Consider the following 18,291-nt stretch of genomic DNA (forward strand, 5'->3'; position numbering starts at 1 on the left):
TCGAACTGTAAGAAACTCAGCATAATTCCTCTTGGCTGTGACTGCTTAAGGTTCCTCCAGAGAGAGAGCTTTCATAACTGTCAGATCCAGGTTTCGATCCATTCGTTTATCACATGTAACAGGCAGTGAAACGTGTAATTTCTGTAAACGATCAACACAGCCAAAGAACATGCAGGGGGCAGTCTGCAAATGTTAACAGACATTCCGATGCCAATGTAGAACGGCCACCATGTTCCACAGCAGCAGGCAAGCAACAAGAACAACACAACAGAAACAACAAAACAAGCTCGTTTCTCACCCTCAATCCACCCACTCTCACCCACAAACCTTCAACGTCTGATACTGGCCCGGACTTGCAGTCGTCAGGCCTTTGAGCTCTAGGCATTCTGACTTTCGTATCTTGACCATTCGACCTTCGAAATCCAGACTGTTGCACAAGAGCAGGAAGAGTGAGTTCCCGTGCATCTCCATTTTTCAGTGTGGAGGGATTCTTAAGCCACTTTTCTGCCTAAACATTGTTCTACCACAATGTTGAAGTTTCCTGACTGGATCAAATGAAGATTCATCCGCTTTCATCCACGAGCTGGGGAAACAGGTATACTCAGTAGACTAGGCAGCAGCTTGTTTATTCAAAGTTATAATCAACAAGAATAAAGACCACACTTCCCTTCAGCTAATGGATCAAATAGTACATTTACAATGTTCTCAACTTAAAAATAACTAAAGCAAAGACTCCGCAAGAACACAGCTCACTACTCTGAATTAAAATAGAAAGTTTTGGAAACACTCAGAAGATGAGACAACAGTTATCATTTTATTGTGAAGATCCTTCATTAGAACAGTTCCGTCAAATGGTCTGCGGTCTGAATTGTTGACATTTCTCCTTCCATAGATGCTGCCTGACCTGATATTTACTGTCTCTATTTCAGATTCCTAGCATCATCTCCCTGAACAAGAAGTCACAGCAGCGTCTCCACTTCCTAAGAAGATTCAGGTTAGCATGGCTCCCTACCCCCATCTTAACTGCATTTTATAGGAGCACCATTGAGAGCATCCTGACAAGCTGCATCTCCACCTGGTGTGGGAGCAGCAGAGCATCGGACCAGAAGTTTCCACAAAGGACTGTGGGAACAGCTGAAAGGATCATAGGGGTCTCCCTACCACCCTCGGTCATTTATCAGGAGCGCGGCATATGCAGGGCCCTTGGTATTATTAAGGAGCCCACAATCCATCCAGCATCCTCTTTGCCTTTCTACCATCAGGCAGGAGACTCTGATGCACGAAGACCAGAGCAGTGAGATAGGAAACAGTTTCTTCCCTCCGGCCACTGGGTTGATGCTTTTGCTGCTGGAAGGGGGATGGTTTTTTGGGGTTCTAGCATTTTCCGTCATTCATTCATTGGATTTAGTTCTGTTTCGTAGATGTCTGTGTAGAGTAAGAATCTCAGGTTGTTTATTGTATACATTCTCTGATATTAAATTGAAACATTGAAATAATATTTAAATCTTGAGCTTTGAAAACAGAATCATGGTTGACAAAAGTTTATATTTGAACAGACCTTGCTGATTCAGGTGGTGTATTTTCTCTCAGTATTCAGTGTGTAGGGTTGTGCATATGATATGAATGGCTAATACAGGGGGTACTTTTAAGGTGATTGGAGGAAATTATAGGGGAATGTAAGAGGGTAGACTTTTACAGAGAGACTGGTGGGTGCATGGAATGTGCTGCCGGGGGTAGTGGTAGAGGCAGACACATAAGGGGCATTTAATAAAATCTTAGGCACATGAATGAGAGGAAAATAGAGGGATATGTAGGACGGAAGCAGGGATTCCTACTCTGGGATCTACAGACCTCTTGCTTACTGGTACTGATGCCTGGCATAAAAAATGTTGGGCACCCCTGGAATGAAGGATGGGATTAATCTCAGAGTAGGATAGAGGATCGGCACAACATCGTGTGCTGGTGTTCTGTGTTCTATAGTCTATGACCAGCAAATATAATCCCAGTGACAAATGTGACTGTGATACTTTATGGCAATTAAAATTTTACTGATTCTCCCGAACTCACACTAAAAACGAACCTGCACCTTAGACCCCAAAACCATAAGACGTAGGAGCAGAATTAGGCCATTCAGCCCATCGAGTCAGCTCCGCCATTCCACCGTGTCTGATCCTGGATCCCACTCAACCCCATACACCTGCCTTCTCACTATATCCTTTGATGCCCTGACTGATCAGGAAACAATCAACTTCCATCTTAAGTATACACACAGACTTGGCCTCCACCATAGACGGCGGCAGAGCATTCCACAGATTTACTACTCTCCAGCTAAAAAAATTTCTCCTTACCTCTGTTCTACAAGGTTGCCCCTCAGATTTGAGACTGTGTCCTCTAGCTCTGGATACACCTACCATAGGAAACATCCTCTCTACATCCACCCTATCTCGACCTTTCAACAGTCAACACACACAAAATGCTGGTGGAACACAGCAGGCCAGGCAGCATCTATAAGGAGAAGCACTGTTGACGTTTCGGGATGAGACCCTTTGTCAGGACTAACTGAAAGGAAAGATACTAAGAGATTTGAAAGTAGTGGGGGGAGGGGGAAATGCGAAATGATAGGAGAAGACAGGAGGGGGTGGGATGAAGCTGAGAACTGGAAAGGTGATTGGTGAAAGTGATACAGAGCTGGAGAAGGGAAAGGATCATGGGACGGGAGGCCTCAGGAGAAAGAAAGTGGGGGGGGGGGGGGGGGGAGAGCACCAGAGGGAGATGGAGAACAGGCAGGGTGATGGGCAGAGAGAGAGAAAAACACAAGCAACTAAATATTGTCAGGGATGGGGTAAAAAGGGGAGGAGGGGCATTAACGGAAGTTAGAGAAGTCAATGTTCATGCCATCCGGTTGGAGGCTACCCAGCCGGTATATAAGGTGTTGTTCCTCCAACCCGACTGTGGCTTCATCTTGACAGTAGAGGAGGCCATGGACAGACATATCAGAATGGGAATGGGACGTGGAATTAAAATGTGTGGCCACTGGGAGATTCTGCTTTCTCTGGTGGACTGAGCGGAGATGTTCAGCGAAACGGTCTCCCAGTCTGTGTCGGGTCTCACCAATATATAAAAGGCCAAACTGGGAGCACCGGACGCAGTATACCACACCAGCTGACTCACAGGTGAACTGTCACCTCACCTGGAAGGACTGTCTGGGGCCCTGAATGGTGGTGAGGGAGCAAGTGTAAGGGCAGGTGTAGCACTTGTTCCGCTTACAAGGATAAGTGCCAGGAGGGAGATCGGTGGGAAGGGATGGGGGGGACGAGTGGACAGGGGAGTCGCGTAGGGAGCGATCCCTGCGGAAAGCAGAAAGAGGGGTGAGGGAAAAATGTGTTTGGTAGTGGGATCCTGTTGGAGGTGGCGGAAGTTACGGAGAATTATACGTTTGACCTGGAGGCTGGTGGGGTGGTAGGTAAGGACAAGGGGAACCGTATGCTGAGTGGGGTGGCGGGTGGATAGGGTGAGGGCAGATGTGCGGGAAATGGGAGAGATGCGTTTGAGAGCAGAGTTGATGGTGGAAGAAGGGAAGCCCCTTTGTTTAAAAAAGGAGACATCTCCTTCGTCCTGGAATGAAAAGCCTCATCCTGAGAGCAGATGTGGCAGAGACGGAGGAATTGTGAGAAGGGGATAGCCTTTTTGCAAGAGACAGGGTGGGAAGAGGAATAGTCCAGGTAGCTGTAAGAGTCTGTAAGCTTATAGTAGATATCAGTAGATAAGCCATCTCCAGAGATGGAGACAGAAAGATCAAGAAAGGGGAGGGAGGTGTTGGAAATGGACCAGGTAAATTTGAGGGCAGGGTGAAAGTTGGAGGCAAAGTTAATGAAGTCAACAAGCTCAGCACGCGTGCAGGAGGCAGCAACAATGCAGTCGTCGATGTAGCGAAGGAAAAGAGGGGGACGGATACCCGTATAGACTTGGAACATGGACTGTTCCACAAAGCCAACAAAAAGGCAGGCATAACTGGGACCCATACGGGTGCCCATGGCTACACCCTTGGTTTGGAGGAAGTGGGAGGAGCCAAAGGAGAAATTATTGAGAGTAAGAACTAATTCCGCTAGACGGAGGAGAGTGGTGGTAGAGGGGAATTGGTTAGGTCTGGAATCCAAAAAAAAGCGAAGAGCTTCGAGACCATCATGGTGGGGGATGAAGGTATATAGGGACTGGACGTCCATGGTGAAAATAAGACGGTGGGGGTCAGGGAACTTAAAATCATTGAAAAAATTCAAAGCATGTGAAGTGTCACGAACATAGGTGGGAAGAGATTGAATAAGGGGGGAGAAGACAGTGTCAAGGTATGCAGGAATGAGTTCAGTGGGGCAGGAGCAAGCTGAGACAATAGGTCTACCTGGACAGGCAGGTTTGTGTATCTTGGGTAGGAGGTAGAAACAGGAAGTGCGGGGTGTGGGAACTATGAGGTTGGTGGCAGTGGATGGGAGATCCCCAGAGCTGATAAGGTTGGTGATGGTATAGGAGACAGTGGCCTGGTGCTCCTTAGTGGGGTCATGATCAAGGGGTAAATAAGAGGAGGTATCAGAGAGTTGTCACTGTGCCTTGGCCAGGTAGAGGTCAGTACGCCAGACAACAACAGCTCCCCCCTTATCAGCGGGCTTTATAGTGAGGTTGGGATTGGTGCGGAGGGAGCGGAGAGCAGAGCGTTCGGAAGGAGTGAGGTTGGAATTGGAACAGGGTGTGGTGAAGTCAAGACGGTTGATGTCCCGTCGGCAATTGGCAATAAAGAGATCCAGAGCAAGTAGAAGACCAGAGCGGGGTGTCCATGAAGAGGAGGAGGGTTGAAGATGGGAGAAGGGGTCATCGGTGGGGGTAGGAGAGTCCTTGTCAAAGAAGTAAGTTTGGAGCCGGAGCCGGCAGAAGAAGAGTTCAGCGTCATGGCGTACGCAGAACTCTTACTTCTTTGGCAAGGACTCTCCTACCCCCACTGATGACCCCTTCTCCCATCTTCAACCCTCCTCCTCTTCAGGGACACCCCACTCTGGTCTTCTGCCTGCTCTGGATATCTGGATCAGCCAAAATATCTTCCTTGGGAAATCCAGAAAAGAGTGCATTACAGTAGTCTGATTGGCTGAAAACAAAAGCCTTTATCAGTTATTCTGCATAGAAACATAGAAAACCTACAGTACAATACAGGCCCTTCGGCCCACAAAGTTGTGCCAAACATGTCCCTACCTTAGAAATTACTAGGCTTACCTATAGTCCTTATAACATCTTGAGATGTTATAAGAAATCAAACTCTTGTAATGTTTCTTCACCGAAAGAATGCAGTCTTAATAATAGGGCTAATATGTGATTTGAAATTTAGCTCAGAGTCAATAATAACACCCAAATTCTTTACTTCTGGCTTGATTTATTTCTAATATTCATGCTTTTTATTGCTACCGATAACCAAAATTTCTCTTTTTTGTTGAAATTCAAACTCATCCATTCTTTAATGTTAAGGCACCAGAGCAGCAGGTTTGGACAACAGCCGCAGGGTCTTCGGGCGCAGTTGTGTGTTCATGTGGTCGAAAAGGTTCTGTTTATTATCAGAGAAAGTATATGGTATGTAACCTGAAATATTTAGTCTTTGCAGATATCCACGAAAAACAGAAGAACCTCCAAAATAATAAACAACAGAAAAACCAAAGCCCCCTCCCCTCCTCCCCGCACAAGCAACAGCAAAGCATCAACACCCCCACCCCCAGCACCCATTCCAGCAAAAATCATCAGCACCCACCACCCACCACACAACAGCCAAGCACCTAAACAGCGACCACGATCTACAGACAACACAAACTATTGTTTCCCAACACTTCCACATGCCTCTGTCTCTCTGTCTGTCTCGACAGAGCGATGCCACCAATTTCACAGCAAATGGGAGACAAACCTGAATAGCTTTAGTAATTCATTTTGTGTTTTGAAATACTCTGGCATACTGGGAGCATGAAGAGTTGTAGCAGCAACGGCCCAAGAATCGATCTTTGTGGCACACCAAACACAATCTCATGGATTTTGGACGCACAATCACCACAAATAACAAAGAATTTTCTTCTTGTTATATAAGATTGAAACCAGCTTAAGACAGTATGAGAAAGACCTGCCCATTAATTAAGATGGTTTATGAGAGCGTTGTGATCTATGGTATGAAATGCTGTGCTCTAATCGAAGAGAACAAGACCTGATGTTACCTGTGTCGGCATTAAGCCATTGGTCATTGACCACTTTAAGCAATGCAATTGCTGGACTATGATTTAATCTATAACCTGATTGTCACTCAGACAGTGGCAGATGCCTGGAATATGCTGCCTGGTGTGGTGGTGGAGGCAAATACATTGGATGCTTTTAAGGGACATTTGGATAGGCACATGGATGTACTGTAAGGAAAATGGAAGGGTATGAATATTGTGTAGGTAGGAGAGATTCATGTTTGGGTGTTTTTGATTTGCTCTTTAGCTGGTTTGGCACAACATTGTGGGACGAAGGGCCTGTTCCTGTGCTGTACTCTTCTCGGTTCTATAACACAAGTGGGTAGTTTTAGCTGAGAGATTATTTCTTGAAGTTGAGGTGAACTTATTTTCATAAAGGACTTTCGCTCACAGTGATGACGTGTTCGTGGTTCAACAAGGTTTATTCTTGAGGACTGTATTACATTACATCTTTTATTATTTGTTTTTGTTGTGTTAAAAATGCAGCAGAAGTCTCAAGTTTAGCCTCATCTGCTTTCAGCAACCGTTCCCTCAATGGAGCTGGGTTTAACAGATGATCAGTAGTTGAAAACAATACTCTTGGATTACCCGGACTGTCATTAATAACTTTAGAAGAGTATGACTGCCTCTCAAGATGAACTGCTGTGTTGTATTTCGTTAAATGAGCCGTCAAGATTTCATAGTGAACTGTTAGTTTAGTTCACGCTCAGCCTTAAGAACATTCTCTTTTGAATTGACAGACTACTTGAGTCTCCCATGGTATGATGACAGTAGATGATATTTCTCAGCAAACTCTGTTGGCCACTGCCCTTGGTTTGGCATTAAAATGTTCTACCTTATTACTTACAAAGCAGGCTGGATTCAGGTAAACACTAACTTCAGACTGACTTAAGAATATTAGAAAGCCAAGAAGCAGTTGTGATATTGTACAGAATGTCTCTTTAATACTAAATAGCGAGCACAATCCAGTCTGTTCATTCTAACGTCTGCAGACTGTGATCCTGTGGTATTTATTCCACTGATCAGAACACCAGGTAAATTCAGAGACTCTCTCCATTCTCTATCTTGTCACTGGCTCACCTGGCAGAGTGCCTTAAGGATAACATTCTCTACAGTGGGGTGACGAGCCTTTCTAAGAACATGAGGCTCAGATTGGTAATAGTCTTCTAAAAAAAATTTCTCTTCTGCCATGGTAATTTTGAGCAGAGATTATCAGTGATTAATGAATTTGTAACAACAATTATGGACCAGCGTCCATCATTAAGGTCCCCCATTACTCAGGACATGCCTTATTCTCATAACTACCAACAGGAAGGAGGTACAGGAGCCTGAGGGAACACACTCAATGATTCAGAAACAGCTTCTTCCCCTCTGCCATCTGATTTTTGAATGGACATTGAACCCATGAACTCTCCCTCGTTGACTTATTTCGTTTCATTTTTATGCTACTTATTTAATTGATTAATACACTTACTGTGACTCACATTTTTCTCCATTATTGTGTATTGCATTGTACTGCTGCCACACAGTCAACAAATTTCACAGCATTTGCCAGTGATGTTAAACCAGATTCTGATTCTTTTTAAGGAAAAACTGAGTCATTTTTGTTATTTACATATGTTCATCGTTTTACTCTTAATAAAAGTATAACAGGCATTGAAATAAAAGAAGCATTTTTAAAAACCTGTTCAGAAATTTTGAATATTAACTATTTAAAAAGACAATTGAAAGATAACAGAATTTCTAAATGGTATTGCATTTGTAACTGTTTACTGATGTGTTCACCAGGTCTGCGAAGAATTCAAAACGAATCCTCCATTGTCACGTGTTCTTGCAAACAAGTCGGTGTGAGACAATTCCTGTCAAAGCATCTCTCTGCTCTTGGGTTGTAAAACATCATTTGCTGCTTCATTTCGCAGTGAAGATAATCATTATGCATCTTTTTTTTATAATGAGTGGGGTTTAAAAAATCAAGGGGCAGCACAGCATCGTGCATTGTAAAGTTCATTGTACTCCATTGTCGATGAGCAGAGGGGACAGGTGAATGCGTCAACAGGCAGTGAAGGAGCCACAGCCTGCTTTCCGAGAGAGAAAATTCTCTTTTCAATAGAAGTTAGCAGTAATAAGTTTTAGTTGAAGGGGATAACTCAAAAATGGATATCATGTGCCTGAACTGATTGGTCAGTGAATGGCTGGACCTTTCTTCTTCCAGATTCTTCGTGTCCTCTTGTCAGCTCACTCTCGCAAATAACTTTTCATAATCTTTACATCAAGCAACAGCATTTTTCACAGAACATCTGGAAATCCAATATTCCTATTATGTATACTTACTGCTCCTTCCCCTCAGTTACTCTTATATTCTCAAATGAGTTGATGGATGACGTAAGCTTTAGTCCCATCTGTAGGCTTCTACATTGTTGGATTCTAACCACCAACCAAAGCGATCCATTAGCCAGTCCTCAGTGAAGGATCAGAGGTGGAGAGGGTCAGTAACTTTAAATTCCTGGGTGTTACAGTCTCAGAAGACCTGTCCTGAACCCATCGTGTAAATGCAATTGCAAAGAAAGCACAGCAGCTCCTCTGCTTCGTTAGAAGTCTGCGGAGGTTTGGAATGACATCAAAATCTTTGACAGACTTCCATAGATGTGTAGTGGAGAGTGTATCGATTGGCTGCATCACAGCCTGGTATGGAAACACCGATGCCATTGAATGGAAAATCCTACAAAAGGTAGTAGATTCAGCCCAGTAGATCATGGGCACATCACAAACATTGAGCACATCTACATAAAAAATTGTCGCAGGAAAGCAGCAACCACCATCAGAGATGCTCACCACCCAGACCATGTTCTTTTCTCACTGCTGCTATCAGGTAGAAGGTTCAAGAGGCATAGAACTTGCACCACCAGTTTCAAGAACAGTTGCTATGTCTCAAGCAACAGGTTCTTGAACAAGAGAGGATAACTACACTCATTTGAAAGGTCTCGGTCCGAAACGGCGACTGCACTCATTTCCATAGATGCTGCCTGGCCTGCTGAGTTCCTCCAGCATTTTGTGTGTGTTAAACAAATTAAGAAGTGTTTAAGGAAGTCGGAGATGCATTATGATATGGGGAAGTGAGAGGTTAAATACTTAGAAGGGAATTGATGGATGTGAGGGTTACGCATCACCCACCCTTGCGATTTGTGGGCAGTGAGCTCAGTCTGAGGAACAGAATGGTCACCTGCTTGAAATTTTTGGGCTCTTAAAGTTAGATACCATTCCACACAAGGAGAAATTACTTGCAGTGATAAGGCCTTTGTCAAGGAGATGGGTTTAAATGAGAATGTTAAAACAGGAGAGGGAGGCACAGAGACTTAAAACGTCAGCAGCTGAAAGCCTCCTTGTGGAAAAGTTGCAAAAACCAGGACTTGCTGTTCTTCAAGTTCAGAGACCAGAATTGGATCAGGAGTGAGTCCTGGGAAAGTTGAATAGCTGGAAGAGATTACAGAATACTGGGAACTGGAAATATTTATAAAAGGCTTCATCATTACAGAGACACGTGAAATATATCATCTCACAATTCATCTTCATCTCGTCTACTTTGTAACATGTACTCATTGAAGACAATGACATTTTTTTAGATTTGCAGCTCAGTAACATCATTGGAGTACCAGTCTGGAATTTATCTGTTTTACCATTTTAAATTTAAATTTTGTCTGAATATTTGTAGATGACAGTACAGTATCTTCCAGGTATAATTTTCTTTCAAGGAGATGCTTCCATTGGGTTTTGTCCCACTACTGTTGGCCTTTGTTTATGCTGTTTGTTAGCTTCTTCTCTTCCAAAGGTAGACTATCAGACAAATAACAGCTAAAACTGCAAAGATAGCCACCACATATATCCAAGCTGAAGATCCAGGTTGATCTATAAAAACAATCACAAAATCAATAGTACAGGTCATTGACGGTCCCAGGTAAACACTTTATAACAGACGTACTCTTCTCTTCTGATCACTCTTACCTCTGAGAATGCTTCCTCAATAGACAGAAGTGTCAGGCGAGCTTATAATGATCAAGTATTAAACAATCAATCTATCTATATATTTATTTGTTTGTTTATTAATCTATTTGCTTACTCCCTTATTCAGATCCAGTGCAGAATAGGCCTGGATAGCCCTTTGAGCCTGGCTGCCCAGCAGTCCTGATTTAATCTGCACCTAATCAGAGGACGATTCACAAAGACCAGTTAACCTACCAACCTGTACATCATTGGACTGTGGGAGGAAACCAGAGCACCTGGAGGAAACCCACATGGTCACAGGGAGAATGTATAAACTCCTTACAGGCCATGACAGGAATTGAACCTGGGTCACCTGTACATGTAACATGTTGTGCTAACCATTACACTACCGTGAGGAAGCCTTACGTCCCACACCCCCTGGTTCAGGAAGATATTACCCTACAACCAACCTTTGGCTCTGGAACCAGGGAGGTTAACTTCAATCATCACTAATCTGAACTGGTTCTACAACCTACAGACTCAATTTTAATTACCTTTACAATTCTTGTTCTCTGTATTTTTTTATTTGCATAATTTTACTTCTTTTGCACATTGTTTTTTTTAGTTTTTGTGAAGTTATGCATAGTACTTCATGAAATTCCACTATATTTCTACTTTGCCCTTGCAAATTCCTGCAGGGAAATGGATCTCAAGGTAACAGTTGGCAACATATACATACTTTGATAACAAATTTACTTTGAACTTTGATTAGCGTCAGGATGTAAAACATCGAACATGCTGAGACTCAACAATGAAACATACAAATCTGTCGGCTGTTGTGTCCGGGAACTCTGTCAGCTCTCAGTCAGTTGTTTCTGATTTCAGTCACATTCTAGCAACTTGAGCGTAAAATCTCAGCTGAATATCCAATGTGGTACTGAGGGATTACTAAGTGCTGACTTTTGATAAGATGCTAAATTAAGATTACATTATGTAAAAGACAAGAGAATCCCTTCCTTATATTCTGATCAATAATTTTTCCCTTATTGGGTTGGACTGTGCAATAACGGTGCCCAGGCAGAGAATAAATAAGCCTTATTACTTGGGAATCTCATTTCCTTAAAATAAAATCTTTGTGTTAATACAAAAATACTATAGGCCACTGTGAAGTTTGTGCTGACAACCATGCACCTGTTGGGCTGATGGGATGTGGATCCTGAAAGTCTTTTCCTCTTTTCTCCCTGAACGTTGGAAAAGATAACCTCAGACCATCGCAAGTCCTTAGTGCTGATCTGTTGCTGCTACTCACCATGGACAGCGAGAGCGGTGGACTGTTCTTTAATAATGATGTTGGAGTGATGGTGAAGTGTCAGCTTGGCCTCGCAGGTGAACTGCTGTCCATTCAGCTCTGCTCGTGGATTCACAGTGTGGTAGATAGTCAGCCCAGTACTGGCTGACCTGCTCACTAATATCTCATTTCCCTTCTTCAGTCTGAGTTGAAGTTCCCCTGAGACGTTAAACACACTGCAGGTAATATTCACTGGAATACCCTCAGTGGTGCTCGTGTTGTGGATTTCAGGGTTGGAGAAAACTGTAACAACAGAAAACATTGTTAGAAACTTTCTCAAAACAAGTCTTGCGTTCCCTCTGCCTGACTGGACTAATGTTGCTAAAGCAACTGTGCGGTCAGCCTCTCCCATGTGTGAGGAGTTCACATACTGTACAAGCAGAGGGTTATCAATAACGTTCAGTTGAGACTCCTGCATGCTGATGTCCTGGTGTACAATTTTAGCTTTCATTACATGGGAAATTGTGACTGATTTACAGTTCTTACTGGCAACACACACAAAATTCAGGAACTCAGTGATCAGCCACAATCAATGGAGAGGAATAAACAGTTGAAATTTGGGTCAAGACTCTTCATCATGATGGGATAGGAAGAGAGAAAAAGCCAGAATAAGAAGTTGGGGAGAGGGACGTAGTACAGGCTGGAAAGTGATCGGTGAAGCCAGGCGAGGGAGAAGGTGGATGGGGATGAAGTAAGAAGCTGTCAGGTGAGAGGTGGAGAATGGAAAGGGCTGAAGGAGGAACCTGCTGGGAGAGGAGAGTGGATCATGGAAGAAAGGAAAGGAGGAAGGGGGAACAGAGGCAGGTAATTTGCAGGTGAGACAAAGAGAGGGGGTATGAGGGGATCCAGAAGGGGAAATGAAAATGGAAAGAAGGGGGAGAGGAAATAAATGACCAGAAGTTGGAGAGGGGGATGTTCATGCTATTAGATTGGAGGCTACTCGAATGGAATACCAGATGTTGCTTCTCCAACATGAGTGTGGCCTCATCGTGTCATAGAGAGGGACCGACCTGTCATAATAGGAATGGGGAGTTGAATTAAAATGGTTTTCCACCAGAGAGTCATCCCTGTTGTGGACAGATGAAAGGTACTCGAGAAAGTGATCCCCCAAAGTACATCAGGTCTCACTGATGGAGAGGAGGACAAACTGGGAACACCGGATACTGTAGACAACCCTGACAGACGTGCAGCTGAAGTGTTGAGTCACCTGGAAGGACTGTTTCGGGACCTCAGTGGTAGTGAAGGAAGAGGTGAATGGGCAGATGTTGCACTTGTTTCACGTGCAGGGGTACGTGCCAGGAGGGAGATCAATGGGGAGGGATGAATGGACAAGGGGATCACATAAACAGTGAATCCTGTGAAATGTGGAGAGTGGGGTGTGGGCACGCGAAGGTATAGATGTCCCTCGCGCAAGGATACCGCTAAAGATGGTGGAAGTTGTGGAGAAATTTACTTACAGTTAACTGCTTCTCAGATAAGTATATTCAGGAAACATCATCAACCAAAGATAAAACTAGGAACAGAACCTAGTCACACGGCCCAATGAGCCTGCTCCACCACTCTGTAAGATCACAATTCAATTTAAATCTGCGGCTTTATGCTCATCTTTCCTGAGCACCAGTTTCCCAATTAAAAACTATTCATTTCACTGGGAAATGGTCCCATTGACAGGGGATGTTTTGTGACTCAGGCTACCAGTTCAATCAACAGAGACACAATCGCTTGAGGAAACACCACCGACGAACAACAGGAAACTAAGTTCTGGTCCTTGTCTGAGTGCAGTGAACATACTCACCGTAAACCTCAATGAAAATGCTATCGATTTTCGGTGGAATTGATGGATAATCCCCAAAATCTGCCATGCAGGAGACTTCAGTCAGACCGGTCTCTCGTGGTGTCCATGTAGCTGTTGCCCTGACTGTGGTGGCATCTGACTGATTTGTTACTGAATTCTGTTGTTCACCGCCCCAAAACAATCGTACTCTCATCTTCGCAGCTGGATAGACGTTTGGGACCTCACATGTTAATGTGACATTCTGATTCACTTCTACAGGGTCTCTGCTGAGGATCCTCGGAGGCTCTGGAAAAGCTGCAAGACACACAAGAAATTCACTGCAGTTCAGTTTGCAGTGGTAAATACTGATGGACGGAGCTGGAGACTGGCCAGGTCACACATCTGGGAGCCCTTTATACCTAATCCACCACTTAATGGCCACATGCTTCATTAGATCATTTTCCCTAATTTTCAGCTTCTCACTCTGTCTGGTGCTCACCACAAGCTGTGGTACGTACAACATCATGCCCTCATGAATCAATCTCAATGTAACCTTAACTTGAATCTTGTTTTCGCATCACAGACCAGACTTAAATTTCCTCTTTCTGTCTTTAAGCCAATTTTTACTCCTTAGTCCAATTGAGCCGAATATTCCATGAGCCGCTTTCACTCACCACACTTCAATGTGGAACTATGTCAAACACAGTGTGAAAATCCTCAACAGGATATCACTCAATTTCATCATCATAAAAACTAATTTCATCTACAAACTTGTTATTATGTAAATTCAGCTGTCTTTGTGCCTTCTAAGTATTCCCACATTAACGTTTCCAGCACATTCCCCATCACTGCGACTATAACGATGGACCTGCAGCTTCTGATGACCTCCTTATGACCTTTTTGTCATTTCTCACCTCCCTGGCACCTTCCCTATTCAGGGAGAATTGAGAGATTATGTCAAGCCCTTCCACACTCTCCATCCTTCTCTATCTTCTCTGCACCAGGTGAGTTACAAACTTTGAGCATGGTTATCTTACTAATAACTTCCCATTCATATTTACCCATCCATTCTCACTCTTCCCTCTGCTTTCTCTGAGTGTTGGCATCATATTCCCCCTTGGTAAAGAGTGAACAAAGTATTCATTCCGTATTCCATTCCTTCTGCCTGTAGGCACAGATCACTTTCATGCTTTCTGAGTGATTCCAGTCCACCTTCAGAACCCACATACGATTTACAAATCTGCAGAGTTTTCAATTCCTTCATGATGTTAACTTTTGTTTTTATCCTCAGATTTACTGTTCTCCCTTCCTTTCAGTTTCAGCCTATTTCCTGCTCCTACAGGAAGCCTGGATCTCACTTCCTCTATTGGATTAGCCAGCTTGTAACTACAACCTCTGTTCCATAAAGATCACTCTTGATTGTACTTTATGACACAAATCTCCTTTCCTCCAGTTGAAATTAGGCCACCTTTGCCAATGGTGAGAACCTCATAAGAACAGGACTGGTTTGGGCAGACCATGTTGATAGCTCACGTGGTCCACTACATTAGATACATGGACATTGAGGCAATGCTTGAGTTCAGAGTCTGAGCTCTCAACCTACGGGACAAGCAAAGTCTTAAATACTTCAAAATTCTCACAGTTGCTTAATTAACCAGAGTTTGGTCAGGATGTTAAATAAATATGCAGGTTATTTACATTTACACTAAGAAAAAAACTTTTGGACAGCTGCAAAAATACCCAGGTTCTCACTTCCCAAGATCTGATGGAATGAATCAAATAGGAATAATGAGAAAATGATCAGAAGGTAGCATCATCGTACTGTATTTATTTTTAACAAAATATTTCAGTTCAAGCTATTCTCAAAAACAGGAGTAAATTTATTGTTATGTGGAACTCACCGTAAGTTTGCAGAGTTACAGATGAGTTTGTGATCCATTTGGTGGAGTTAGAGGTCAAGTTCAACTCTGCCATGCAGGTGTACACCATTTCATCGTCTGAAATACTTGCAATGAAATTCAGGACATTCTTCAATGGACCATCTTCCGGGAGACCTGGGTCCTTTGTGGAATTACGTTGAACAACCTCACTTCCACTGAGCCAGGTGAGTACGAGTTTGTTCTTTGGATAGACCTTCGGGCCAGTGCACTCCAGCTGATATGGTTTGTTAACTTCCAGCACTTCAGGAGGTGGAACAATGCTTAAGTTTCGATCTGTTAAAGGAGAATCATGACTGACGGTAGAGATTGGAACATTCCAAATCAAAAATTAACCCAACAACCAATGTGCCTGTGGATCTTCCCACCCTGTGACATTCCCAGTTTGATGAATCTCTTCAGTCTGCACCAAAAGTCAGCTGTTTTTGCTGGGGGTGGGGGGGGAGAGGGGTTGTTACGTTGCTGCTGCTTATACGTGTGAGGGGGGAGCTGGAGGGCTTTGGGGTTCTAATATTTAACCGTCACTCATTCTTTGGAGCATTCCTCTGTTTTTGTGGCTGGTGAAAAGAAAAAGCATTTCAGGATGTATATTGTCGATATTTCTCTGATATTAAATGAACCTTTGAAACCTTTGAAGTAAACCATTCACCTGTCACTCTGTGGCTCAGCTGTGAAAATCCATTAACCAAATAATCCTGTGACTCAGCGCATTGGTCCAACATTTTGGATTGTGAAACAGCAACACAATTTTTCTGACCTGAGACTCTCTGAACTTCCTTTCCCCATTTCTGTAGAATTGTCTCTGTTCAATGTCAATATCTAAACCCCTTTCAGACTGTGAACTCATTGTGGGGGAGTGAAGTGTAAATCCATTTCCCAGCAGGCCGTTCTCTACCTCCCCTGATACAAGACAGCATCTTTCTGTGTAATGTTTTCAAGTGATACATAATCGTATTTTGCTGCCTTTCATCATGTTATACTCTGCTATGGGATGTGTTCAGAACAAGAGATTTCACTTACTGTACACTGGGACCACCTGTTTGTCCTCCTCCTTCACTTGTTTTCCTGCAGATTGACAGATTACAGTACAGGGTGCTGAGAAATCCCATTGCTGGACACTCGGAAATCGGTCTGTAATCCACTTATCACCACGAGTGCTGTTGGGATCTATCCCTGGTTTATATTCCACAATGATCGTTGGGTCGTTACATGTTGTACTGCAGGTCACCTCCAGGGAGTGTCCAAATTCCACTGCTGGAGGGTTTGTTTTGACCGAAACCTCAAATCCATTCAGTTTACCTGCCAGAGACAGACAGGGAAATGGAATCTGTTCAGTGAAGTGTTGTGTGCAGTTCAGTCTCAGCTAAGAATGGATATACTTGCAGTTCAGACAGTGAGGGGACAGTTCACCAGACTGATTCCGGGGATGGCAGGACTGGCATATGAAGAGAGACTGAGACAACTATGTCCACGTACATTGAGGTTTGGAAGAATTGGTGAAGGTTGAATCAGATGTATGTCGTTTTGACTGATCTCGAGAGGTTGAATGCAGGAGATATACTTTCTCTGGCTGAGGAGCGTAAACAAGGGGTCACAGTTTTGGGAGGCAGAGGGATGTGTGGAGAATAATCTTCACACAGCTGTGGTGGAGGGCACCTATTCTATGCAGTTAGTTTCCTGTCTATTTCCACATAATATAAATGTTTATCAGCATAATTTTGGCCCTCGTGTGTTCAAACAGAAAGAATAATTTCAGTCATTTTCTTTTTTTATGGGAGTGTGTTTTCTCTCTCGTTACTTTGGGCGCTGGACAGTCTTTTTATACAGATTCTTTTGGGTTTCCTTGTTTTGTGGCTGCCTGTTAGGAGATGAATCTCAAGGTTGTATAGTGTGTACATCATTTGATAATAAATGTAATTTGAATCTTTGAATAAAGTCATTAAACATCACTCTGTTCTAACATGGGTGGATCTGATTTGACTCCTCCCTAAGATCTGAATTGCAGAGACACGCCAAATTGCAGTTTCAGGATGGAGGGATCAAGCTGCAGAGAAAAACCTTCAGATAGATGTAGAGAAAGGTCAAGTTACTGAATGTATTCAATAAAGGAGAGGTAGCATTTTAGACATCAATGACGCATTGAGTTATTTAGAGAACACAGGGCATCTGTTGTTCAACACTCTAGATTGAAGATTGTTTAATATCATTTCCTGTACACAAGAGTAAGGGGGAACAAAATAATTGTTAGTTCTGATTCGATGCAGGTGAAAAAGAAAATATGAAAGATAAAACAATAAATATAACTACATAAGATGGCTTATACACACAGATTGATTGTATGTCCATAAAACAATGTTAGGCTATACGAAGGTGACTTACAAGAAATAATAGAGCACTGTTGGAGTTTATGGTGAAGGTGTTGATCAGCCTCACTTCTTGGGGAAAGTGTCTGTTTTTGAAATTCAAAGGTTCAAAGGCTCATTTTATTTTCAAAGTTTGTATGCAGAATACAGCTCTGAGATCTGTCTTCTCCAGATAGCAATGGAATACAGAAAACCATAGATGTATTTGTAAGAAAGGCATTAATCCTCCCTCACCCTCTCATTGTATTGCACACACACACACACACACACACACACACACACACACACACACACACACACACACACACACACACACACACACACACACACACACACACACACACACACACACACACACACACACACACACAAATAAACATTTACTCGCAAAACTGAAACCGTCCACCTAACCTCTCCCTCACTCAAAAACTAGCAGATCACCCACATGGAGAAACAACAGCAAGAACGTCAACCCCCAAACTCCCAGCTGCCAATCGGCAACAAGAAAGAATGGGCGAAAACACACAAAAATCATAGAACTGAAAGAGGCCAAAGTGTATTACAGCCCAATACAAATTTATCAGAATATTGATAACATCTCTGAGAGCACTGGGGTCTAGAAGCCCCTCGTAGGGCAGTG

At 43.3% G+C, this 18,291-nt stretch overlaps 1 protein-coding gene across 1 annotated transcript in view; it reads right to left on the reverse strand.

The window, feature by feature from the left end:
• LOC140740262 (vascular cell adhesion protein 1-like) overlaps nucleotides 1–18,291 on the reverse strand; it is a 73,025-nt gene that overhangs the window by 44,465 nt on the left and 10,269 nt on the right. Inside the window, exons 2-4 of the mRNA XM_073069379.1 lie at nucleotides 16,309–16,587; nucleotides 15,253–15,564; nucleotides 13,373–13,666 (exon numbers count right to left, since the gene is read on the reverse strand). Of these exons, the coding sequence (XP_072925480.1) occupies nucleotides 13,373–13,666; nucleotides 15,253–15,564; nucleotides 16,309–16,587 (885 nt within the window). The remainder of the gene's footprint in view (nucleotides 1–13,372; nucleotides 13,667–15,252; nucleotides 15,565–16,308; nucleotides 16,588–18,291) is intronic.

The sequence above is a fragment of the Hemitrygon akajei genome, chromosome 16 (assembly GCF_048418815.1).
Source record: "Hemitrygon akajei chromosome 16, sHemAka1.3, whole genome shotgun sequence".
NCBI lineage: Eukaryota > Metazoa > Chordata > Chondrichthyes > Myliobatiformes > Dasyatidae > Hemitrygon > Hemitrygon akajei.